The sequence below is a fragment of the Trachemys scripta genome, chromosome 18 (genome assembly GCF_013100865.1).
Source record: "Trachemys scripta elegans isolate TJP31775 chromosome 18, CAS_Tse_1.0, whole genome shotgun sequence".
Taxonomy (NCBI): Eukaryota; Metazoa; Chordata; order Testudines; family Emydidae; genus Trachemys; species Trachemys scripta.
In genome coordinates, this window is record NC_048315.1 from 2,361,573 (window position 1) to 2,389,368 (window position 27,796).

The 27,796-nt window shown below is 47.6% G+C and overlaps 1 protein-coding gene across 3 annotated transcripts in view; it reads right to left on the minus strand.

The window, feature by feature from the left end:
- Positions 1-27,796, minus strand: part of SSH2 (slingshot protein phosphatase 2) — a 142,973-nt gene that overhangs the window by 71,201 nt on the left and 43,976 nt on the right. For all 3 annotated transcript variants that reach the window (XM_034752401.1, XM_034752404.1, XM_034752402.1), the window contains exon 2: positions 19,815-19,858. In XM_034752401.1, the coding sequence (XP_034608292.1) occupies positions 19,815-19,858 (44 nt within the window). The remainder of the gene's footprint in view (positions 1-19,814; positions 19,859-27,796) is intronic.

Here is a 27,796-nt window from a genome sequence, read left to right on the forward strand (position 1 = left end):
TCACACCGGTATCAAGCGGTAATAATGAGGCCTGCATGTTTCTGGCTGAAGGGAAAAAGGACAAGATAACGGTTTAAAGAAGTTACTAACAAGCTAGACTTATAACTGCCAAGAATGACTTAACTGCTTAAATGTAATCGTTATTTTCTTAGTAACTTATCAGGGAAGGGAGGGGGTGAGGGGGACGAGGGGGGGGGGTGAGACTTAACTGCAAAATGTATAAAAGAAGAAAAACTGTTTCTGTTAGTGTGCTTGATTTGAGATGTGCCTGTCTCCTAGCACCACTTTGGGATCCCAAATAAACTTTGTTTGCTTCTCCACCCCTGGTGTGTTTATTGGCGCGAAGCACACCGGGCAACGAACGCCGCTGTTGCTGTCCTTGGACACTCTGTGCCGGCAACACCTCTGAACAATAGGATGTTATTGTGTGCATGAATTTCTGCCCAGGTCTGTTAACATCTATGGGATAGATAAGGCAGTGTAGGACCTAGACTCATTTTTCTTTCCACATAATATGGAATTAGGTAAAATTCTGAAGCTTCTGCTTTACAAAAATGCATTCCTCTGCAGAGCCGGATGAGTTACTGTACAGCCTGCTCACTCACCTTTAGCATGAGCATGGAACTATTGCTACTCTATAGTCACACATCTGTTTCCTGTGTCATTTATGAGAAGACACGAGTTAAAATCAAAACCACCACTGTGGCCTAGACGATTAGCTTTGGTGTCTAGCAGCAGCACCTCCTGCATCAATTAAGCATCAGCATGGCAGAGAAGGTTACAGAGGCGGCATGTTTGTCTTCTCCATGTTTGTAAGTAAGAGAACGCCAAGTTTTTCTCGCAGTGACATTTCAGAAAGGGTACTCTGACTGCCTTCTAGAGAGAACTGCATTCAGTCCTTCCCCACTAGAAGCATGCTTGTTCTCAATGCTGGACTTGAGATAAGAGTAGTGATTGATGTGAAGGAAGAGGAGCAATGCATCTCTCTGACAACACAACATTGGAACTTAACATTTCTTTTTAAATTGCACAAAGTATTAATCGCACTCCAAACGGTGCATGACGGACAGCAGTATTTGAGCTGCAGCTCACTTCCCTCCCACCTTCCCTCAAACCGTTTCAACAGCACAGTGCCCATGAGCAAACCACCGTGTGCAGTGCAGGATGGAGGGAAAGACCGGGCAGGAAGGAAACTCATTCAATTTAAAGCCTTCATTGTGAATCAAAGGCACATGACTCACCATGGCAGTGGTCCTTATCTGTATAGACAGCAGCTATATTACAGAGTTAGGGGGATTTAACTCAGTAATTAGTAAGATGTCCTGATGCACACTGATTAAGGAATAGGTGCTATACAAAACTGTATTTCATCCTATATCATCTCATTAGGACCGATTCCATGTCCAAGTTTGGTTATCTCAGATGTCAGGAAACACACTTCCGGTTCTTACTCACAGTTTTGCAAGTAATGAGAGCGGGATACTAGGGTGATGAACGCCACAGAAATAACTGTAAAGTGAAATGTACTTAACTATTTGATCTAGTCAGTTGATGAAATCAGCATGATCAGGGTCAATAATATATGAACACCACTGAATAGTTCTGCAAAAGCTCTGCAAGCATTTTGCAAGACTAGTCCTGGATTAAATCAATCAATTGCATGAAACAGTGATAATAGACAGTCTCACACTGCAGATTTCAGAATGCTTAACCAAGGACATCAGAAGCATTAGCCTCATTTTACAGACAGGTAAATGGAGGCACAGAGCAGGGAAGTGACTTTCCCAAGGTTATGCAGATGGCTAGTAGCAGAGCCAGGAACAGAACAGCTGCAGCTAATCTACTGTAGTCAGTCCCCTTGCGAAGAGCAAGTCGTGCTGGAAATAGGTTTATGTAGGGAATTTAAATAATCTAAATTATTATTATGTAGGGAATTAATGTTTGCTGAGCTGAACAAGTTACAAACTGCGGAGTTGTCGTCTTCTCCTCCTATTACCTCCTTGAGGTGTGTACTTTGGTGCTGGTGGTGCCGGGGTGGAGGACTAACAGACAGTCTGCTAAGCCACTCATCAACTCCGCTCTAGGTCACTCTGCAGTTTTTCTAATGGAAGCATTTTCTATTTGTAAGTCAAGAGGTATATCGAAAGCAATGTTTAAGGAAATCAATTCTTTAGATAAACCTGGTTAAAATGACAAAGCTTCCTGGAGACTGCATTCCAAAACTAAATTCACACAGATGCCTCCAGCGCAGACCCCCTCTGGCCCATTCCCTTCAATGTGGAGAAAGCACCCTGAATAGCAGATGGCTGTAGTCTGGCAGCATGACGCCTTAATAAGCAAAATGTAAACAACACCACTGAGAGTTCCATTTTCATTTTCTAAAGTATGTATTTTAGGGAAAGGAATAATCTGAGGGGAATCGTTTCAGTATAGGTAAGGAGAATCACAAATCAGACATCCATAAAGACAACAGCGAGCATAAAACATCCAGTTTCTCAGTGTCTGTTCTAGTATTGGAGTCTCGTATTAAAAGCAGCAAAAGGGAAGATAATGCATTTGGTACTTTTCCTCCAATACAGCTTATCCAAGTCAAGGCCACACTCTGCTTTCAGATGCCTCTCCCTCTCCTCTGTAAAGGTTCGTTTTTGTTGTCGTCACTAAAAGAAAACCAATACAAATTCTACAATCTCCTATGTGCACAGAGCCAGAGACGAAGGGGAGACTCATTAGTAAAGCAAGCAGAAACAAGAAATAATAGTAGAAGCGGAGATCTTTAGAAGAAAGCTTGTCATTAAGCAAGTTTCAACACTTCCGTATCAGTCAGATAAACACTCCCAGACTCCTTTTACAGACAGGTTGCTGCAGCAGAGTGCCGAGATGCGGCTGTGGAATTCCAGATGGAGGTACGCTAGCATACATTGTTGTGCGGCACTCGGGTTTAATGAGAAGCAGTGTGCAGAACGTGTCCACCACCTGATTTCTGAAACACTCAGTGACAACTGCCCAGAGTCCTCACCAAAGCCTAAGTTCACGGTTCGCGTGCAGTTTTGAAGAGCAAGTCAATTTTGGAGCTAGAACGCATACACACAAGCAGAGCATCGAGAAAACGCCACTTAATGTCACCATTTAACTGAAAGCCCAGCCAAGTTTCACAAAAATATTTGCTTCAGCTGCAGAGGGTAGGATTTCAGTTCTCAGGGTAATTTTTCCCATAAAACATTAAGAGTGCCTCTTAAATTAAAATGAAAATGTGCATGGAATCAGTGTGCTATTCGATACACTTTAAAACAAATACATGATCTGCAGTAAGTCTCAGTTTGACTTAATCAGCCCAAACTTCAATCAGCATTTCAGTCAGCTCCCCTTCCAATGCAGGGAACAGCCCTTCCCTGTGTCCCTACCCCACCCTTGGCAGCATCATGGGAGTATGCATCTTTCTGGCCCACACTTTAAATGAGCTCTTGGGACCAAGTACTTTTGACCCCATGTGCGTCTCTCTGCAGAACAAAAGTTTATCCTTGTTTCAGAGGGCAACCTGCAATTCCTCGCCCAATACCAGTCTGAGTCCTAGGGGGAAAGCAAAGAGGAACAATGTAAAATTACACTGCATTTAAGCTCTAGGTGAAAGCCTACCTAGCAAGGTTAAGTCCTTGTAGTTACAGTGAGTTAAGCCAAAAGAACAAAACCCTGATATTTTAGACTCACTGGTTCCTTCTCCCTTCTCCACAGCACCCAGTCATCCCAGAGTTGTGTTACCCATGGTTGTCAGAGGTCACTGCTAGTTACACCCTTTGGTGATTTTGACATTTAGAGATGTAATCAGGCCAGAGTGTCACCTTTTGTACCACCGCATGGGTAAGGATTATTTCTCCAGATCAGCACCAACCAGGAGAAGGGTTCTTTGAGTGCTCGTTTGTTTAAATTGGAGCTTCGTGTCCCCACCTGCATTTCTAACTCTCAGACCAGATCAAGAGGTAATGGTATAGGCACCTTTTGATGTTACCAAATAAAGCGTCTTCCTCCAAACAACAGATTCTCCTCTGCTGAAGACAGCCCATTCACATAGCTATTCTTATTCCAGGCTGAAGTATTAGTCTTTCAGACTAGGTTATCACCCCACCCTCAGCAGTCTTTGTACTGCTATGCTTAATTGTTAGTGTATTCCAAGTACACCATTCCCTGTATCCTCTGAACAGTTGTTTATAATCAGGGAGGATTTTTCTTGGGTGGTACCTTTCCCAAATCACAATCCTACACATCAAGCCTTTAGGACTAACTCAATCCCTTCTTAAGTATCAGGGGGTAGCCGTGTTAGTCTGTATCTACAAAAACAACAAGGAGTCTGGTGGCACCTTAAAGACTAACAGATTTATTTGGGCATAAGCTTTCGTGGGTAAAAACCTCACTTCTTCGCCCCATTACAACCCCCACAAACACCCTTATATAAATAAAGCCAGTCTAGATTATAAAAACCCACTTCCCCATGGAACTGAGAGCAAGTGCAGGGGGTTATGCCCTGCTTGTGTGTTGGTGCCCGTTTCCCCCACCCTGCACTAGTTTATCTTTCCAGAGAGTCTAAGCTCTTTCGGGCAAGGACTAAGTCTTCATGAAGCTGAACAGGAGCTAGCACGGGGTTTATATTGCAGCAGTGCCCTCAGAACGGGTATTCTTACACACAGAGCGCAAGAGAAGTATGCCCCCCCTTGTTTCTGCAATGATACTTCACACAGCCTTGATTTGGGCTGCTGCACGTAAAGAGTGTGATGTGAAACACCTGACAGCAGCATTGCACTCATGGACTCCTCATCGGTAGTTCACGGTCAGTCTGACTATTCACAAAAACAGAACATTCTTTACAGGACGAATACATGAAAACTGGATCCTGAATGCAGACACTGAAGAGTGTTCTATTACATCATGTATCCTACCACTACTTGTAACATCCTCCAACGAGTAAAAATAACTTCCCCAGCTAATTCCCTCTCCTCCCCTCCCGCACTCTGCTGCTCAGAATCGAGATGAGCTTGGCTGTTGATTCTCATTTGCCGAGACCAAAGTACTAGAATGCAGCTGCTGGCAGTGTGGTCAAAGCTACCGCAAAGCCAGGAGGAGCAGAATAAAAGTAGATGTTCTCACACTGTTCCCACTTTCAATGGTGGCGCATTAATGTTTGGTTTTTGACACTTTTTTTGGGGGGGGGGAGAGGCGGAGGGGATACAGGTATGCAAGGGCAGGGGGTGGAAGACGAGCTATTTAAAGCTAAATGGACTTTTTCAGAAGATCAGGCTCAGACTTGACTATTTAAAAGCTTCCAGTAGGTGTGTTTTGAAGGGGTATCCAAAATCAATGCAAGGCTGAAACAAGGTTCCTTGTTTTCTAGCAGCTCAAACCAATTCTGGATAGAGACATGGACAAGCATCCTGCACTTGTGTTCTGCAAATAGAAACAGTTATTAATCCCAACATAAAAATTAATAACATATCCAACTGAAATAAGGTTGAGACATATTAGCCAAGGAATACCAAGCAACGGCAGGTAAATAGTATAATGGCTAACAGGGGTCAGGCTGGAGACTCTTGCCTACATGCTCGGGATCTTACTGATCGCCATATTTGGGGTCGGGAAGGAATTTTCCTCCAGGGTAGATTGGCTGAGGCCCTGGAGGTTTTTCGCCTTCCTCCACAGCATGGGGCAGGGATCGCTAGCAGGAGGGTTCTCTGCCAATTGAAGTCACTAAAACACAGGATTTGGGGACTTCAACAGCAGAGTCAAGGGAAGGGGTAGGGACGGTTTTGTGGCCTGCAGCATGCAGGGGGTCAGACCAGATGATCATGATGGTCCCTTCTGACCTTAAAGTCTATGAGTCTATGACTTTACTATGGAAGTCTAAATCATCCTAACAGATCAGACTAGTGTTTTCTCTAGTCTAGTATCCAGTCTTCAACAACAGCTGGTGGCAGATGCTTCCAAGGAAGATCCAAGAAACCCAATTATAAAATAGTCTGCCCATAAGAGAAATTTCTTCCCTCTCCATTAGCTAGAAGTTGGCTTACACCCTGTTCCAAACATCAGACTTTTTAAGTCTTAACTAATATAAAACTGCAGTGTAGTGAGCCGGTGCGGCACCCCTCCGTCTCCGACAGGGCCGAGCTTCCTCCAACCCCAGCATGGGCGGAGCCACCGGGTCCGGGGCCCGCCCCTCCGAGGTCACGGCCCCGACCCGGAAGTATAAAAGCCCGCCAGCAGAGCTCAGTGGAGCCCAGGCCGGCAGAGAGAACAGATGTCCTGGGCTGAGCTCCTGCTTGGGAGACAGTCACAGGCCGCAAGCCGCCTGCTACCCTGCCGGTCGAGCCTACCTCTTGCCAGCTACCCCGAGGAGGACTGGACACACCTGCCCCGGGCCAGCTACCCCGAGGAGGACCGGACAAGCCTGCCCCGTGCCATCAACCCTGGTGGAGAGCCGCCGGACCTGCCCCCAAGCCCCGCACCGGAGGAACCGATGCTGCTGGACTGGTCCGAGCCAAGCGTCGCCAACGAGGTAGGCCCCGAGGGGGAACACGGAAGTAGCCCGGGGGTAGCCGACCCTGGTCAGGCTGCAGAGACTTGTGAGCCGATGTCAGTGTGTTTCGGTCAGGACACCCCACTGACCCGCAGCAGCAGTAACTGCTGCTAGGGCCCCGGGCTGGAACGCAGTGGAGTGGGTGGGCCTGCGTTCCACCCTGTCACCCCGCTCACGGGTGGCAGGCTTCCCCCTCACCCAACGCTCAGGTAGGAACCTGGGCCCCTTAGCTGCTTGTCTGCTCAGCCCCTGCACCAGAGGGCCTGAGCTGTGACTGTTTGTGCCCCGCCCTGACCCAGGGCCTGGACCTGCTTAAACTGTGGACTATTGCTCAGCCCCTGCACCAAAGGGCTGAAGCTAGCTGAGTGTTTGCTAAGCCCTGCCTGAGGACCTGAGCTCCCTGAACTGTGGGCCGCTCAGTAAAGGGGCCTGAGCTTTGACTGTGCTGTAGTGAGCCGGTGTGGCGCCCCTCCGTCCCGGAGGGTAGAGCCCCGGCGCGACCCAACTACATGCAGATATTCTCATTACCCACAAGCTTCCTGTTAAGCTAGACCATGTTTGCCTCTGACATTCTTGTGGCAATAAGTTTCACAGGTTACCATGTGTCAAGTAAATAAAGCTGACAAAAGGAAATGATTTTGTAAGTTTTCTGGGATTGATGCACCTGAAAGGCAAATTGATCAGAATAAAATTTAAGGCACCAATTTAGAACCAAAACCTTTTTTTGGAGTTTCCACAAGAACAGCAGATTTGTTGTATCTGCAGAAAGTCAAGACTCCATACTACTTAGTCAGAAATCTGTCCAGTTTGAGTTTTACATTTTACACCCAACAAGGAAGTTCCCAATTCATTATTAAATAACTGTTAGTATTTCACCAGTTGTGTTGCTTACAGATTATATATTACATCCAAAAAATTACAACAGAAGAACGTTAAGGCTGCAAAGGCAAAACTAAACAGTTAGGAAATGCCTTAATTAAGGTTGCCTGTGCACCATCCATTCCGTGCACTGAAAGAAGCAGGGGTCCTTGGGGGGAAAAAAAAATAAAAAAAATTATGTGATCATATAATTAAAGATCATGTATCATAATGCACACATGAGAAGGTCAAATTAAGGTTGCATGGGCATCATTGATTCAAGCATTTTTTAAACTCCTAAGTGCTTCACTTTGCAGGTTTAATGTTCTTTTAACTTAAGACTTTTAGATGTTAAATATTTTATAATAATTCTATCACCAGAGCTCATAGGGAGTTGGATTTCTTCCAGGCATGTAATGGTGCCAGTTTACATATAATTTCCTAACATTAAAACCTAGAGTGCTTCCTAATCTTACCCATCTGGGAGCCCCTGGCAGGTCTCGGCAGCAGAGTCCTTAAATTCATCCTTTTTGAGGAGTTGTTTTTGTCTCCTCCTTTTAACATCAGGTGGCAGCATCTGTCCATTCACGTGTCAGGGATGAGTCTTGCTGGGCTTTGCTTTAGCATACAGCAATACTCTCGTCACACTCCACTGTTTCTCTAGACACCCAATTCTTTCCTTTGGCTGCACAGCTTCATGGCCAAGGGAAATAGTTCTTGTAGCATTTCCGATTAATCGATCTTCCCTAACATGGCCAGAAGAAAGCGGACGATCCCGCAATACTTTAAGACACTTTCTCGGCTCTTCACACTAATGACTGTTTCTTGGGGAGGTCTCTGAATTGAAAACTGAAGCAGTTTTCAAACTGATCTGTTTATCCACAGGTACTAGGAGCTATAATGCCAGCTTTCCCCCAGCCCACCACTGTGACTCAACCAGGACCTTCCAAGAAGGAAAAAGGGCAGTTTCATCTTGAAGTGCAGCCAGACATAGTCCAAGATGCCAACAAGGGAGGTGAATTAGTGTTTTGCATGTAGACACCCATCAAGGGGAAGTTAGTAAGAGTTTGTCCAGCCATAAATAAACTAGACGGTACTTACTTCAGAAGGCACAGACCCTGACTGCATTAGAATTAGGGTTCCAGGAGCTAGGAGTGCCATATTGTGTTACTGATTCCCAGGCTATCCCATCTATAGATGTGATTAATAAGAACTTTAATGAATTTTCCTTTCCTCATTCTCAATCTCCTTTTCATAGGAGGTTATAACCCTGGAAGAAGTGCAATGGAGCTGTCAGTTACAATATTAGCCCAGAAGTCAGTTCTCCTTGTTAAAGTAGCAACCAAATTCAGTTTCTACGTGTTCACGTTGAGGTTAAACGAAAGCAAACACTTGGCAAATTAGTATTTTTCTAGTTATCAGTAACCAAAGCAAGAAGAATCATGTGACTATTTATCCAACTCATACACACAACTCGAGCTATTTTATTATGCAAATAAAGTGGTTCATGAAACAATGTAAAATATTTACTTTATACAATATTAACTTCCAATTCCAGTGCAGGGGGTTGATGGGATCACAGCTACAGGCTAGTCATATTGTGTGGGTTTTGGATTCTGCAGATGACTGAAAGTTTAAGTTCCCTGTGCCATCCAATGTTTGCAACGGTAGCTAGAGTCTGCAGTTCCACGAAGCAAGCACACTGCTTGGCAGGTGGGCTGGAGGGGAGAACTTTCAAATTCCCAAAAGCTCTCCCCATATCCTTGGGTAACCACAGCAGGTCCCTTGGAGTGAGCCTGTCCCTGGGCCTGCCCAATTCACCCCACTGTCTGAAATGGCAGTTTTGGTGCTGCCCCCTTTCTGAACGCATGCACTGACTTCACTCTGAATTACATTCAAGCTTCCCCTCCTCACATCCAATCCCTACCAGCATTTCTATCCTTGCCTCTTGCAAACTGAATACTTGGCCTTCAATTCCTCTCCTTGACCCTCCCCAGTTCTGCAGGTACCATACACGACATCCTTGCTCAGAGAGTTTGGGATCAGGGATTTAACATTCAAAAGGGGAAACTATGATCAGTGGTTTCTAAGTGGTGTGTGGACCACCTGTGGCACTTACTAGTGGTTACAGAGCTGGCTGTTCAAATGGTATGTGTTTCTTTCCTACTGTTAAATTTTCCATGCAAGTGACTGGTGTAATCGCTGCCACAGGGATGCTGGATTGCTAGTGAAAAGGGAGATAGTCCACACAGATGCAAAGGGGAAAAGCTGTGGATCCATGAGACACACTAAGATGTGGCTCAGGCTATGAAAGAGCTTGGGAACCTCTGCAGTGGATAACAGCATCTACCTTCTCAGATATTTCCACTGGATACACCAAGCCGCAGATAACTTTTATCCTGATGGAAGGGGTATCAAGCCACCCCTCCTACAGTTACAGCAACATGCCTCCAAGTCCCTGACCCGGAAAGATGGCTGCTACAGCAAGGAGCAAGAAGGAAACATGATTAATGTTTGCGGAGCGTTAGAAGTCTGTATATCATTTTTGGAGGTCACTCAAATACAGCGCAATAAGGATCAGCACCCAGCAGTGTCTTGCAGCACAGAGTATCGCACTGCACTCTTCTGTCCCAGACCTACAGCAAGAAAGGTCAAAGGCGCACAGATGCAAGGAAGTCTACATACCAGTCCACACCCGTGCTCTGCACCACTAAGTAGCAATTACACATTTCTGCTGATGGGGGTTGTAATTTACAGCAAGAGACCTGGATTTGATTTTTTTAAATTTAACAGCATGGCTGCAGAATTATGCAGTTGTTCCCATATACAAACTTTCAGTACAAAGGACCTAATTCAGTTTAGCCTCAAGGCAAGTGATTGCAACCCATATACAGTTATTAACCATAAGTAAGGCTGCGTGTCTGTCACGGAAGTCACGGATTCCGTGACCTCTGCAGCGGCTGGCTCCGGGGCTGCCCAAGCAGATCAGGCAGACCCCAGGCTAGCCGCACCAGACGCTGCTAAGACAGTTTGGGTGTGGGAGGGGGCTCAGATCTGGGGCAGGGGTGCGGGGTAGTGCTTACCTTAGGGGGGCTCCCTGGAAGCAGCCAGCATGTCCCTGCAGCTCCTAGGCGGAGGGGCCAGTGGGCTCCATGTGCTGCCCCCGCTCACAGGTGCCACCCCTGCCACTCCTATTGGTTCCCGGCCAATGGGAGCTGCGGAGCTGGAGCCCCCCCAGCCTAGAAGCTGCAGGGACACGCAGAGCTGGATTGGGAGCCTGCCAGCCTCACCAACCCCCCCCCCCCCCCCCCCCAAACCCCAGCAGGGGTCCTGGGCCATGCGCCAGCACCCACCTTCCTCCCAGCACCTGCAGGGGTTCCAGGCCATCCCCTGAGAGCACCCCCGGCCCAAGTTTTAGTGAGGGATATATAATACAAGTCATGGACAGGTCATGAGCTGTGAATTTTTGTTTACTGCCTGTGACCTGTCCATGACTTTTACTAAAAATACCCATGACTAAAACGTAGCCTTAACCATAAGCTCCTGCATTAAATTGTGGGCTTCCACTCCCCAAATGAAGGGAGTCAACACTGAAACCTTGAAGCATTGTGGCTACCTGGAACCATTGCCACAACACTAACCAGAAGTGTTTCCCCTGGAAGGTACTATTTTACCTGATTCCCCAGAAAGTGCAGAGCATGCCAGGACACATACTGAAATTGTGTTTTCTTCATTGCATTTTATTAATAGGCTTAAAATTAGGACGAAATCGATGTTTTCTCCTGACACTTCTGGGAAGAGACATGACCCCCACTGGGCACAGAACTATCCATATGCAAATAGACAGTCTGACGGAGTGACATGCAAAGCAGGTTCACAGGGCTCCTCTGAGTGCTTAGAAGATGATGGCATATGCCTGAGGCTTTTATTCAGTGTTGTATGCAGTGGTTATTATGCAGGAAAAAAGAATGCTAACCTAGTTCCAAACACTGCACTTGATCAACTATTTTTGTCCCAATGATTATATAAATGATACTTCATGACTAGGAGGGACATGCAGGTGGCTTCTCTCCTGTACTTCAAAGGGACCTGACAGTATATGTGAGAGGACAGCCTGACAAAGGATCACATTCAGAGAGCAGGATGATGCCTGGGAGCCTGGCCTGTCAGCAAATGAAAGATGCAGAGCACACAAGAAAAGTTAATATACCACCAGTTAGTGTAACACTTATAAACAAGACCCAACACTCACCTAAAAAGCATGACAGTGTAGCAATGCAAAATTCATAGCCGTGCTAGGCTGCAGGCCAGAGAGATCGATAAAATAGACACGGAAAATAAAGGGAGCTGGAGTCAAAGTACACTTCAGCTAGATTCAAGTCTGGGATAGTTTGATGGCCTTTTATTGTACAGTCACCGAAGATTAATTGGTCAGGGGAAGATCATCATGAAGGTAACTGTTGAGGCAGAATGGAGCAGCCAAATTACTTTCCCATTCTCTTTCTAAGGGATTCATGGATTTCAACTGGTTTGGAGGGGACAATTTTGGTCCCACTGGCCAAAGGCAAAGGTGACGCCCTATGGCTGAAGAGAGAAAGACAGGATTAAGTGGCGACTGGGGAAGCCTGGCCTCGGCATGGTGTACGATCAGGAGCCTTGGGGGACACCACTATGAACTACAGACATGGCCAGCAGTTAGAAGCTGAAGAATCAGACTGGTCCACTGTCTCTGGGGAGGGGAGAGACTGGGAAGGAAAGATCTGAGTAATCTGAAGATGGGGGAAAGGGAAAAAAAGTTTCAAGTTGGTTAAAATTCAACAAGTAGTCTCAGGCCGCTGGAGCATGTTTTCACAACTGAGCAAAAAAGTGAACTATTTGCTTTCTATCTCTATAAACTTGCACCCCCTCCCATAGAACATTAGACAACTATTTGCTTTGCAGCCATACAGGAGTTTGCTCTAATCTCCTGGTCATCACTGCAAAATATATATATATATATATATATATATATACACACACACACACACACACACACACACACGGATATTTAGGAGTTTCATATCTATTTTGAAAATTTTGCTCTTAAGGCAGAGGTCCCCAAACTGTGGGGTGTGCCCCCTGGGGGACAGCAGAGGAACATTCAGGGGGATGCAGCTGGGGCCAGGGCCAGTCACCACAGGGGTCAGGGAGGGATTGCCACCTAGATTCACTCCTGGACCTGGACCCAGCCCCAGAACCCCAGCCACCGGCCTGAGCCCCCTTACTCCTGTCCACAGCTGCTCCCCCCACTCTGAGCCGTGGCCCCGCTCCAGGCCCTGGGGGTGTGTGTGTGGAATGCAGACAGAGGTAAGTGGGGCACAACCCTGAAAAGTTTGGGGACCACTATCTTAAGGTCTTGGAGTTAAGGCAGGTCACCAAGAGGTGACACCTTGGAGGCTGAAAGGATCATATCTCTCTGTCTGGCCACTGGCCTACGGCTCTATGCCTATTTGCATACTGAGTCAGGTGTGAAGGGAGGGACTGTGAAATCTACAAGAAGGGGGTGTCCGGTATATGAATAAGAACAAAGGATTGGTCTGGTAGATCTTGGAGTGCAAAGAGACATACGGAATCCTTCACGGAGTGCTTGTCTCATGAAAGGAGGGCCACAGCCAGCCTGGCGGTAAAGGACTGGAAGGACGTAGGGTGAGCAATATTCTACAGGACACGAGAATATCTTGTTCATTAAATCTAGGCTCTAGGGTGCATGGAACCGTTTGTTTCCGATACTTTGACCTGCTACAGCCAGAATCTCTGGGCTTTGTTAAATAAACTTATTTCACGATAACCATGTCTAAGTGCTGAGTGTTAAACGTAGCGGTGATCTGAGATGGGACTGGTAAGCTGCAGTACCCGGTTTCTTTGGATGCAGCAAATCTGTGAGAGTCCTGTGGACCATGGGCTGGACGCTCTAGGGAGCCGCTCAGATGGCTCGAGGGTTGGGAAGTGCCTATTGCCAATTTGCAGAGTGACAACAGGGCCTGCGAGGCCTAGAGGGCAGGATGTGTGGCCAGTGGAGCTGGGGAGCTGACCACAGCAGGCACAGACAGGGTTTCCTCCTGCTAAGGGCAGGTGGTAGCAAGATGCCTCACAACCTGGGTACCTCTGAGGAGCATCACAGCCTGCTCAGACTTAGACTAAACAGCGCAGAGAAAACGAAAATGTTAAGTGAATCTCTATATGTGCTTATGCCCAATATTTAAACTACAGCTTGTATAGGTGAAGAATTAAGTGTTTAAAAAAAAAATCCCTGTTAATTACCTAATAGCATTTATTAAAATAGGAAAGGATTAACTTCTTATTCCTGAAACCAACTTCCTGCTGTAATGAAAACAGTTTTCAAGTAGAATTTCCCCACATTTTCATGCTGGGAGTCAGTGGGCGATGTTGAGGCATGCTTGGGCAGAGGACGCTACCCTGAGGCTGGTGTGATCATGACTTTGCATGAGGTCAGGAAAGGCAAGACAAGGCATGGCATGTTCTTCCTGAAAGAAGCCATTTAAACCAAACCCACTGCAGGAGCAGAGTCAGAGATAAAAGTCAGGGCCCGGGGAGGTAAGTTAGGAGGATTGCATCAGCTCTGCCTCATCCCCAGGAAAGCTGCACCAACTGGGCCCTGCTCAGACCAGCCGTCAGAAATTCCATTAATAGATGCCTTTAAAGAGTTAATTCTAAATACAGCTGATAATTAAGGCTGGATTTAACTCAGCCCATTTGTAACTGCAAGCTGCCATCTAGTACCAGGCTGCAGACACGATAGGCTACTTACTGCCGCCCGGAAGCAGCATTTCAGCTTTCTAAGAAAGGGTCTTGGCCGCCGTTAGCTTCCCTACCACCAGCAACAGGAAGTCTCAGAGCGGAGGTCACCACGTCAACAGTGGGGTGCCATTTCCTGACCTAGAGAAGTATTTTAAATATGCATAAAATGTTATCACTGAACTCAACTTAAAACGAAGGCCCTAACTAGGCCACAGCAACTGAACGGACACAAAAATCCCACACTCCCGCCAAGCCCAAGTGCATGAGTGAGGCTCCAAAGAGCCATGAGATTTTAATAAATAAATTGGGTTTGTTATTTGTGTTAGGCTTTTGAGCCTTCAGGCTTCATGGTTTTCAAGCTCTTCTCCACAGTCAAAGCTAGAGAGATTTTTTTAATGAGAGCAAAGATCTCATGTAGGTGCCCAACTCTAGGAACTGGGGGGTCTACGGGGGAAAAAGCCACCCAACGACACAGGACTTTTAAGATCATGAGAAGTGGCAAGACGAATGAGAGTGGAAGCTGCAAAAGCCTGTTAGTCACCTCAGGGTCATGAGCCCATCCTGAAGCAGGAGTGTTATTCACAGCTTTATAAGCAACTGGACTAGCTCCTTCCCCCCCTTGTTACCTATTCCTACGAACATATTCAAAAACTGAACACTAGGAAAGTTTCTCTGTGCCTTACCTGACAATGTCCTTTCTTGGAATAATGAGGCCACAGCTCCAGGACATCGGATCTCTGCTCTAAGCCAGCCTTGGAGGCAGACCAAGCCCGATAATCAGGGCAGGGAAGGTGTGGCTCTGCCTGAGACACACCCATTGCCTAGGAAATCTCTCGCCAGGCTAGATCAGCTCTGCTCCCATACCCAGACTCCCCTCACGTGCTGATCCTTGAGATCACATTGGGTTGCTCTCAGCTTTGGCCACTTTCTGCTGTTCTCACTCTAGTTTGGAGCAGATCCCTTGCACAGTCCTTGACCCTCTGTGAGCAACCCATCCCGCCAGGCTGGCACTCTGGTGTGGATCACGGAGTGGGAACCGGACTTTAATCTGCTCCAACTCATTCACTGTCTGAAGGACCCTCCCGGGGGAAGAGCTGAGAGGAGAAGTTGAAGCTCGCTAGCTGTCTCACGCAAGCATGTCCACACAGGAGATCACTGATCCCAGAAGATAGAAGCATCTGCATGGGAACTTCCCTGGGGAGGCTGACTACTCCAGTAAGATCTCAGTTTCTCTCATCTTTCCTACAATAAGAAACTTTGGAGAGGACAGTTGCCATCTCCACTCAAGGGGAATCCACTGAGACTTAACTGACTCGTTCGCAAAGCCACGGCTCTGCACCATCCGTCTGTGGGGTACTGTCTACGGCAAGGTGGAGGCTCTGATCAGGTGGTCACCCAGGTAGACATGACCTCTTCCACACTTCCATCAACACTCAAGGGGCTGTTGCTAAACAGAGCAGGAGGACCATACTGGCAGCAGTGTGCTTTGAAAGCAAAGTACCCATGAGACAGTCAAATCGGGATCTAGAAATAAGCAGCCTTCAAGTCTACTGATGTCATGCAGTTCCCATCACTGATGGCTCCCTACGTGGACTTTAATGTCCACATCTTTAATTCGGATTTCTCCATGGAACTGTTGAGATACTTGGGGTCGAGAGCTGCTCTGTAGCCTTCTGACTTTTTTTGGACTAGGAACAATATGGAGTAAAGGCTTAGTTTCCGCCGTAGAGGAGAGACAGGTTCTATTGCTCCCGTCTGTAGGAGATCTAGGGAGGCTCTCTGCATGCACAGCAATTTTTCTTCCTCAGGGAGAAGCCCTCTGGCAGTGTGATTTTTAATAGGTTGAGACACATCCTATTTGCAATGCTGTCCACCCATGTTAGCACTGCTTGTGAAAGCCTGGGGCAGCACTTAGGGTGCCAGATGACAGTTCTTATTTGTCCGTTTATTTTTGTTGGCCTGATGCCCCCCCCGATAGTTTCCATGTCCTAAAGGAGGAGGATGAAATAATACCTGCCTGGGTGTGGCTGCATGTGAAGGGCCGGCATAGTTAGGAGGCCACTGTTTCAGGTGGAAGTCTCCCACTTAGAGAGACAGAGTTTCCCACCACCAGGCCAAAGAGCCACATTTATTGTTGTATTTTGGCTGGTGCACACCAAGTAACCTTCTGGGCTTACAGAATGGGGGCTGTGGGGAGGAAAAGTGTGTGTGTGTGGGGGGGGGGGGGGGGAAAAAGGACCAAAAAACCCCTTACTGCCTTGCTGATTTTACCACATCTGGGCTGCTGTCCCTCTCCCCACTTCATAGCCATCTGCTGGGGGAGGAGATGGAGGGGGTGGCAAGACACGACGACCTGCAGCAGAAGCTTGGCGCAATAACCTGGACATTCGGGCCTGGTGACGCGCAGCAGCAGCTGGCTAGGACAGCCCAATAGTTAGGGCATGGTGCAGCAGCTGAGGGTGGCAACTTGATACTTTCCCATTCGTTTGGATGGACCAGGAAATCCCCATCCCAGTATTGCACCCTCCCAGGACGCATGAGAAGAGAGACACCACTACAGCTTGTGAAGGGCAGCTGCAGACCTGTAGTTTATAAGACTCAGTACATTTGTTTTAAAGGTATTTGGAGTACTGGCCTCCCTTCCCGAGCAGGGAGGATTCCTGTTGTGGGGCTGGGTGTGCAAACACCCCTCGAGGAATTCTCTCTGCTTAAGCCTGGTTTTTTCTGCCCTGATTTGCCAGGATGCACTGAGGGTGATCAGGGGAACCAGGCGCAGAGGCGGATCTGCCCTGCTGCACGCTGTAGATTCACACAGCTTGAGGGAAACAGGTTTCACTTTGTACCTTAGAGTGACTCCTAGATGAGTCCCCCGAATCAGACTCTTCTGAATTGGATGGGGACCGGGGCTCTCTTCCCTTAGTATTCTATGTTGGGGTGACTAGAAGGGTCTGAATGCCTGACACACCTCTGGCCGTGGCTTGGACACAGGCTGACCCGGCCCCAGTGGCACCAGGTTACGAGGGAGCCCTTGGCATGCGGGCTGCAGTGGGAGGGGAGGTGGGCTGACACTGCTGGCAGGGAAGAAGGCTGCAGGGCTTAGGTAGGCAACAAGAGCTGCACTGCAAGGCTCAGTGGGGGGAGATGAGCAGGGAACCAGGTGCTGAGCACGGGTTGCACAATGGAGGGGTTGGGCCCCAGGGCCCCTCATCAGGCTCTTCCCACACTGGATCCCTGCAGGAGCGTCTGACCCTTTGGTACTAGACCTCAGCCTACGCTCAGCCCGCACAGACATGGAGGCAGGGGAAGAGGAGGGAACTGGTGCCAGGCCTGGGGAACTTTTGCTGCTGAAGTGCTGCCTCTGCTTTCTGGGAGCTCTCTTGCTCAGGGCAGGAGGTTGCAGAAAATACTGCCCCGGCCTGAGCACTGAGAGGAGCCGGGGTCTCTGCAGACTAGGCACAGGTCTCCAGGCGGTCAGCCTGCTGGGAGGTGCAGGAGACAGTACCTGGCTTTCCCTCTCTCATCCTTCCCCACCATCCTGCACTGCATGTGCAGGAGCATAGGGCAGGGACAGCCCAGCGAGGGAGAGGAGAAAGGGGGACCCCTTCCTCTGCTGATAACAGTCTCCAAGATGTCAGGAGCTGCCTATAAGCTTTTTCTTCTTTAAGTTTGCTCTGCAGCAAGGGAGAAGGGGGGCAACAGCGCTGCCTGCCTGCAGCTGAAGAGGCAGCCAAAAGCTGGCAGTCTCTCAGGAGGTGGAACCATATCTCCCTTGCCCCACTGACCCATGGGATCCACCTCCAAGGCTGTGCAGAGCCAAGACCTCAATGCCATGGAATTGTGGACCTCATAACCAACCAGACAGGATCACAACAGCCAAAAAGAATCCTTGTACCTCCTTCCTTTGTTCCATTTGAAGATGGTAATTCTCTACAACAAAATCCGACACAAAGGAGAGACCCGACCGAGAGAACATTTCAGTGAGACAGTTCTGTTGCTGTTGGACAAGTCACCTAGTTACAGGCAGCAGCTACATTCAAAGTATTTGAAGTGATCCAACTTTCAGAGTAAAAACAGCTGAATGTTTTGAAATTGTGGAAAAGTTACCATTGTTAAGTCTGCGTGGCCAACAGAGGTCCGAGAGGTCACCAGCTCATCACACACAGAATCATAGAATCTCAGGGTTGAAAGGGACCTCAGGAGGTTCTAGTCCAACCCCCTGCTCAAAGCAGGACCAACCCCAACACTGTTTAATGCACGTAGCTCTAGTGCGCTGGTTTTGTTAAGGTAAGAGTTTGGTGGCAGGTGCCGTTTTCTGTTTGAAATGATTGGACTTGGTATTGACAGGAATTAATACCAACTTCCCAAAAGAACCCTTAGAAGAAACAGGATTACAGCTCGTTTGGCTCTCACGCTATTCTTGGACAGGAGCAGAGGATGATACCTGGATAGGTCTGAGGACATATGTGCACAAGAGGAACACCCACCATGTACATACCCAGTGAAATAGGCAGAGGACAAAAAGATACTTTGATACCTCCTTACCATGTATTCAATACTCAAAGTACACTCACCTGCAAAAAAGTGAGCACACCTGTCCTACTTTTCGAATTTTAATATTTGAAAGACATGCCTGGTTCGTTAAATGTGTAATCGGATTTCACTCAATTTAATAAAATCATGGAAAACAGCATGTCATGGGTAGTCAGTGATCCCATATTACAGGGTGAGTAATACCCTTTTAAATGGAGAGATCTGATTACATTACTGTTTCTCTAAACAAACACTCCCTGTTGTAATGATTGTTGTCTCCCATGTCTACATGGCAAAGGGTTGTAAACTTGTGAGAACCTCCTAAATAAATCAACAGTGTAAATGATGGCTGGGCTTACAGGCATGAAGTAACCCAGTCGCTTCAGCTTGTGGGACAGTTGATCAGTGGCCAAGAGACATGGCAGGAATATCTGGAGGTGAAGGAGTAGGAGAACTGAAGGGTGCTAACGGGAGGACGAAGTCAGATTCTGTGATGCTGTCCCGTAAACAGATTAAACCTGCTGTCACCCAACATTAGTAAGAGGGGTGGAGTGGCTGTGGCCCAGGTTTTGACCAGAGGCCCACGGCTGACAGAGCAAGGCCACTGTGCCGTGGAGCTCTCAGTATCCCCGTGTCACGGGTGATGGGCCAATCCTGAGGACCCGAGCAACTGCCACGCCTGGGAGCTGGCGGTGCTCAGCATCACAGGACTTGGCAATGGATGCTTCGCCCACAGGTGCACAGGCTCTTCCCAGCGGTTCCCCATGTAGTGGTGGGCAAAGCCCCCCTCCCCAGAGGCAGGGATTTATCCCTCCCAGGAAGCCTTCCTGTACCCTTCTGACCCGCCCCAGAGCCATTTCCTCTGCTGCAGTGGCCCCTTTGCTGGGGATGCCATCTAGGCTGGGGTTAGCTGACAGTTTTCCAGAAAGGTCAGGATGATCCATCTGGGTTGGACTAGCAAGAGCTAGAAAGTGGGAAGGGGCTGCGGGAGCAGGGGGAGAGAACAGCACTGCAGTCACCATGGAAACCATCCTTCACTACCGCTGCAAGCGCTAAGTGACACTCTTACCTTCTGGGCTGGGACCGGCACTCTTCCTCCCCGCTGTCCGCCTCCTGCATGCACAGAGGAGAAAAAACAGGACTAGTTAAAATACTAACCCATTCATAAAACTGCGGACTATTGCACTTCACTAGCTTGGGCGGGGTCTGTGGGCGGGGGGGGGGGTTCTTTTTTATTACCCCTGTCCCTCTCTCTTCCTGCTGCTGTATAGGCACTTACTTTCTGAAAGCCTTTAAATAAAACACATGGGAATCATTTTGCATACGCAGAATTTAACATGCTGCCGCATGGCCTTCCAACGACCTCTGCCAAGCAAAGAGCACCAACAGGCAAGCACTTACGTTGCTCTTGGGGGAAAAAATCCTAGTGTCTGACAGCGAGAAGCTCAGAATCAAAAAAGGTGAACCCAAAACGGGGCTGGGTAAGTGCAGACGAACTAGAAAGTGGAAATTTGACATGGTACACTGCTTCTGATGCAAAATTAATAGGCATAATTTCTAACATGCTGTGGAATTTTACTAGGGTTTTCTATTAGAGCCTGAAGCAATAGTTCAGCAGAGAAATCTCAAGGTGATTAATTCCACTTCATAGCAGATTAAAATGGACATTTGCAGGCAGAACTGGGGGAGGGGTGTAGAATTTGCTTTAGCAGTGAAAACAATAAAATCAAGCTTGGTCAATGTAGTTCCGTGTTGGCTGGAAACCATTTTAAAGCACAAGCAACATTCTAAGTTGGCACAAAAAGGTCTTCAAGGAAACCAAAGCTCAGCACCTGATAACAGGAGATACAGGCAATGCTACGCTTTCAAGTTTACGCCCAGGTCACTTGGGGGCTTTCGGCTGCAATTTTATTGAATCATAGAAGCATAGGACTGGAAGGGACTTCATAGGTCATCTAGTCCAGTCCCCTGCACTCAAGGCAGGACTACGTAATAACTAGACCATCCCTGACGGGTGTTTGTCTGACCTGTTCTTAAAAACCTCCAATGACAGAGATTCCACAACCTCCCTAGGCAATTTTTCCCCAGGGCTTATCCACCCTGGGAGTTTTTCCTCATGTCTAACCTAAACCGCTCTTGCTGCAATTTAAGCCCATTGCTTCTTATCCTATCCTCGGAGGTTAAGGAGAACAATTTCAGTGTCCGATTCCAAGCAGGGTCACACCTTCCATTATTTGGGAGGGAGACCTCCAAAGAGCACACAGGTGCTATAGGTAGTGGTGTTGGCAATTTAATATGTGGCACATCTTTCTTTTAAGCCAGCACTGCCTCAGTGCAGTGCTCTGGGGTGTTTTTGCCATCTTTCAGGCAAAAGGTAAAACCCAAGGTCCTCCAGGTGCAGGTTTTTTCTCTGGGGGTTGAGCATTAGCATGATATACTGACCAAACCCCAGTGCAGACATTTACTTCATTCTACCGTGGATTTTTAATTAGATCCCGGATTCTTCCTCACTGTTAGACTGGTGTATAGTGTTACAGTCTACTGTCATAACAGCTGCTCCATTCCACCCCGGAGGAGGAAGGGGTATCTAGCACTTTTAAAGGAGCATCCACAGAGGAGCTTATGTGGTGGGAAGAAGGCTATCAGCAGGAAGGGACCATCTTTTGCACAGCTGGAGTGAACAATCAGAAAGTGCCCATTATATTTCTATAAAGCACCCACACTAGGCTTTCCCCTACAGCATTGCATTACATGCAGATACCTTTGTTAGAACATTGGAGCCATTCTATCACCACAATTCCGAGTGACCGCACCTGCCGCATGGGGGGAGTAGAGCTGAATCCCAAGGACTCTGTATGCTGCTTACCAGTGAACCCTACACAGAGACAGAGGCTTTGCCAGCTACAGAATTATTCTAGTTTTCCTTCTACATCTTTCATCTGCTACAGCTGCTTTGAAAATGCTCTTGCACCCATCCCTACCAACCCATTCAGCTGCCAACTGCAAGGCGTACAGATAGAGACAAATACAGAATGATTGGCTAGTACCTACCATGAGATAGGAGAAGGGTAAGAAATAAGATTGTGGATTGGGTCGGGATAGGATCAGCAGAACAATCAGCCATTATGTCTGCTGACCCCCCCCCTTCCAGCCCCACCAGAGGGTAAGTGCAGACCTGCTGCTTGGGGGCAGGAGAGCAAGTGGAGCAGTGGGAGAGGGAGGAGTTCTGCAGCACTTACAGAATTTGCAAAAAAAAAAAAAAAAAAATTCAGACCTGCAATTCTTAAGTCACAGGCTCAAAAGGGGTGGAATGGAAATGTCACATTTCAGCACAGTGAATTGTATAACCAGATTCGGTTTCCTGTAACATCACAGAACAAGAAAGCCGTCAGTGCAGCATTACTTCGGTCACGTTAGTTATTACGTGCAAAGCTCAAGGCCTTTCTTTATACCAAATGCAAAATAACAGACACAGAATAGCCAGCAGAAATATTTGCATCTCTGCTATCTGAGACTCTGATCCTGAGAGGTGCTCGCTAGCAGAGTTCCAGGAACAGCACAGGTGCCCAGCACCTCTCCAGCTCAGACCCCAGTTAATGTGTAGTAAACGAGGAGACAAATAGCAAAAACAGACACCTACGGCCACAAATCGGAGCTAAAACTGCAGGCTACACATGCTGAGGGGAAAACCAGCAGGGCTACCTTCCACACCCCAGACCTCAGAATTAGCCATGTCATTCCAGCAGCGTGAGACAGGCATGCCAGCACCCCTCTCCTAACTGAAAACCCCAACACACTCCATTGTCAGGAGAGAACGGGATGCAAAGATTAACATTGTCGAACAGGTACAACTGCACAGGGAGAGAATTGGCCAAGCAGCTTTCCAAACCCTCCCTCCTGCAATGAAGCATTGCAATGTTCAGCCAGCCGCAGGCAGGGCCTGGCTCAAGGCGGCTGGATGCTGCAAGCCGCAGCTCTGATAGGCTGCGAGCTGGCAGGAGTCTGAAGCTGGTTGACATTATGCGGGCATCCACGGGGATGGCACAGGCTCTGATTCCTCAGAGCCACGCTGTTGCCCACCTTGCTGACCACAGCTGTTCTTGCAACCGGCATCCCAGGTAGCTGAAGATACCAGGTTTTAGCCTGAGCTTCCCTGCGACTTGTCAAGAGCACCGCACACAGCTGCCCAGAACGTGGTGCCATTCTGTGCTGGCTACTGTGTAAGCTCTGGGCAACGGGGGCTTTGTCTTCCTAGCTGCCTGCATGGTACTTAGCACAACACGGCCCTCACCATCATGGGAACCTTTAAACAACAAGCGTTTGTAGCAGCCCCTCATCAGTCATCTACCAGTGAGGTCAAATCTAGAATAATCAAGTGACCAACAGTCTCAGGACTAGATGCCTTTCCTGGTTTAACTATGAAGTTCTAAGCGTACATGTAATTATCTCCTTATGAACAAATTTCCTTTTAAGGGAAACACCAACATGGAGTGTAGCGAACTGGTGCAAGTCAAGTGACTTGAAAGAGCTAGTCATCTCACATCCTAAAAATGGATAGATTGGCAAGATGAGGAACGGGGAACCCATTGTCAACTTTGCAATCAGATTGCGTTTTCCTATCACCGAGTTAATCAGCTGTCAGGCAGGGTAAAAGTCTCAAAAGCACGCAGGTCACTCAAGCACTTTTCAAAAGGTTGCCCACTGTAGATCTGTACCAACTATCATTAGAACCAGTTGGATTCTGCCGGGTCACAAGACCCATGGCCAACACTCCATATGGGTTCCCCAGGAAGGGGACTTACTAACCTGTCTAATAACAGCAGTCAATGTGAACAGCAGTCATTATGGGTGAGCCAAGAGCTCGAAAGCATTTGTTGTCTAGTCAAATGAGTTCCTCAAGCCCAGGATAAGATGAAGTGGTAGAGAGAAGCACTTCAGGTCTGCGCTACCTCACTCAGTAATCTAAGCTATGCAGACAATGCTGTTTTCAGGCTGGAACGTGCAGCAAAAAACATCATTACAGCAAGTGGCCAGCTGCACATCCAAAAAACCCCAGCCATGGCAACTAGCAAGCACCATATCCCCTCAGCAAAACAGAGGGGTGCCCTGAAGCATGCAGACCGTTTCAGTTATCTTGGCTCCACGTGGAATTCAAACCTCAAGAGCTCTCTGAAAACGTGGAGGCGGCTAGACATGACCCCATCAGTTGCCATCTGTCACCGCTGAAGATCTGATGAGATCTAAACATTAGACATAAATGCAGCACATTTTAGGGTCAGGAGTTCAGCTGTTCAGGGCATAGCCAATTATGGTCATATAAACTGGACTATGGACACATGCGATTCTGGTCAGAGTCCTCAAGATCGAATACTGCTACCTGCACTCTGCTGTCCAGCCTGGGACGTCTGAAAACTCATCTTCCCTTTAAACTTTAGGATTTATGGCAACCATCTGTCTTCCCTTTCTGTCTTTACTACCAAGTTTCCCGCTCATCGGTCTGCCAACCAGTTTGCATCTCATGTCTCTGTCTAGGTATGCACGCCCCACCCCAAATCAGCTTTATGGGAGCATCTCATCTGGCTTTCCTCCTTCTAGCTTATTCAGGATCCTGCTCCCCAAACACTTTCTCCTCTCTCGCCCGGGGACTGTCACTGACTTTCCACATCAAGTTCAATTTTTTCTCTCTCTATTGGAGGCTCTTTGCAACTCTAGCACAGCTTCTCTTATCTGCTTCACGCCTCCCTAGTTTCCCTCCTGACTGCCCCCTTTGCAGCCTCCTCTTGGTGCCAGCTTATGGGCTGCTCCTGTTATGCTTAATGGTCTTCCACTTCAAACACTCTTATTCTGCCCTGGAATTTCTCCTCCACCATGAGCTCGCACCATCATCTGACATGCCGCATATCTGGCCTATTGCATTATTTCCTGAGCTAGGTGTAATCACAGGTATTTTTCTAGGACTGTAAAGCAATACGATCACGAAGCACACTTTACTTTAAGACGAGGGACGGCTATAAACCTGGAACTACAATTTAATACAAATTCTCCACTAGAGGGCAGGAGAGACACGGCATGGAGAAACATTGCAAGTTCCGGAGTGACTCTCACCTAAGGGAGAGGCATCTCCCACATGCACGGAACTTTTAAATAGAAAGTGTTTTGGAAGATCCTGTTGCCGTTTCTCAGTACGTTCCCAGAGCGTGGGAAGTATTGGTGCAGTGCAGCCAGCTGTCAGCTAAACACACTACCTAGAATCTGTTTCAGCAGCACTGTTTTTCTAACTGCGGTACAAAGGCCATTCGGAGATGTGTACCATGGGGCGTCTGTTGAGCTGACAGCCAACACTGAAGTGGCTCACGTGCATCCCTGGAACACAAGTGGTCACAAGTGTTTTCCATTCGCTGTGGCCCGTACATTATAGCCAAAGCGCAGCAAGGAGTGCCTGGCCAGTAGCTTGTGGTCAGTGCTATGCAGAGACTCCTGGGGGCTGATTGGAACAAGGGGCTGGCTTGAGAATGGAATAATCGATGTACAACAACCCCTGCTGTTTTAGAAGCAGCCCTGACAAGCTCCAAAAGGGGTCATGTCCGGTCTTCCTTGGCCAGAGAAATGGCAGAAACAGGGGCCTCAGGGGAAACAGAAGGAGAGTCTCATGGCTCTAACTAGGCCACAATATTAATGACAGCTTAAAATGAAAGATGAAAATGTCACTCTTTGCGCCTTTCAGGCTACACGGAACAGAATATGCAAAACACAAACCCAGTTTTTACTTTGATCTTCTGCCAGGTGCCAGTCATTAAAAGGGCAAGGGAGAACAGAGAAGTTATTTAGCATTAGTCAGACTTATACAATGGCACACTCTCCATGTCACATGAGCCACTCTCCTGTCCCTATGAAGCTTCTCTCCATGTGGCAATAAAAACAGTGCTCATCTGCATTCTGAAAGTCACATGCCAGCTTGTTCTGTCTGTATGTAACATGCGAGTTCCCTGGCGCACACATTCTTTGGATAAGATGTACGATTTCCACCAACTACTGTATCCAACGTTTACTACACTTTCCTTAGCCATGGTACATTAGTGAGGCCTCTTGCTATCTACATGTTTGAACCCTAAAATAAAATTCACTTTAGCATACCTGTTTGGTTAGATCGCTAAAGCATGTGTCACAGACTTATAGGAAACATGCCTCAACTGCTGCTTGCATCCTTTGCAAAGTGAAATGCTAGCTGCTAAACTACTATCAAGAACACCCTTCTATCAAAACAAGCAGATGAGTTAATCTCTCACTTTGCCAGCGTGAAGCCATGGTATTAATAGGCCACTAGATTTTATGCATTCCACCCTCAGTGTGAAGATGCAGCTGTAGTCTCACATGCATGGCAGAGTTTCCCATAGCCAGGCTACATCACAAACTGGATGTGTACCAGGAGTTAGCTTTTTTCCTTAGAACTGTGATAATCCTCATTTAAGAGGATTAAACACAGAGGAAACGGTCTCTTTTCCATCATAACACCTAGCAGCATCTTCCTTAGAAAAGATTCCTGGTATCAAAAAGGAATGAAGTCTGCTCCCATGACTGTACACACTTTGAATGGCATTAAAAGATCACCAGAGTTAGTCTGGGGTCAGACTGCTCTAGCTGGACATTTTAATGGAAGATGCCAGATGAATTTATAAATGAGATGCAAAAATACACCTACTAATTCCATCGGCTGCAAGCCTGGTGCATTTAGCTATGCCGCTCGGAGACATGAGCATACAGTGGTATCTGCATTTCTGAAACACAGAAAGCTTTTCAGCCTTCACCCATGGAGAAACCCGCTTTGAGTCCAGGAAAGACGGCAACAAACTCGCTGATACGGGAGTGAGCTGCCAACAGCAGTAACTACCCAACGGTGCAAGGTGGTTAGCATATTGCCAAGGCCAGTTACCTTGCAGGTTTAACCTTTATGAGGGGTCTGATCAACATCATAGAATCATAGAATATCAGGGTTGGAAGGGAACTCAGGAGGTCATCTAGTCCAACCCCCTGCTCAAAGCAGGACCCAATCCCCTGACAGATTTTTTTACCCCAGTTCCCTAAATGGCCCCCTCAAGGATTGAACTCACAACCCTGGGTTTAGCAGGCCAATGCGCAAACCATTGAGCTATCCCTCTGTTCTGCTATTACTTAAAGCCTCCACACCTCATGAGGCAGGATTGCTTTAGAGTAAACTTTCATTCACAGCTATTGAGTGCATCAGGCAATGAACTGAACGGGCTCATGTGAGTGTAGGAACTGAAGACATCCTTTGCTATAGGTCTGGTCATTGCTAAGCTGTTGAAGTAAAGGTGTGCTCACTCTACCTACCCTTCCTTGACTACAGCCCTGCCCATATACCCAAATTACACTGTGAAAACCTCTCAGCTGGGCAGGATCTTTGCTGGGAAGAAGGCAGCTGGTCTAGTCAAATCAGGGGCTATGCACCCAAGCATTAATCCAATAGCTAATCCATGCAAATGCTGTTCATGAGCGTGAGGGAGAGCATACTCCAGGTCTCCCAGTGCATCTTTGTCTTTGCGACAGCTGTCTCATACATTGCAAGCTCTTTGGTACAGGCACTCTTTGGACAGCACGGAGCACATCAGCATAATAAGCAAGGCTTTGCCTAGCACCGGATCACCAAGCTCCTTCTCTGCCTATGGACCCGACCAGATTAATATTGGCAACAGCCCTCAATCACAGAAGTCACATGGGGAGAATACATTCACTGCACAGACTCCTGAAGTCCAAGGGAGTTTGAGCTGCACAAGGAATGCACGACAAGTACCAACTGAAGCCCAATACCGCCAATGACAAACTGTGCATAAGATGTCCTGTTAAGAAGGCTGGTCCTAGGAACAGTGAGCTTAAAATCACTTACTGGGAACAAAAACAAACAAACAAAAAACCTGGGTGTACAAAGTCAGACAGATTCAGTTCAAAACCACCATACGCATGTCCCTCCACGGCAGACCTACAAAGTGTTTTTAAACGTTCTCTGAAACAAGCTGTGTTAACATAAACCCCACA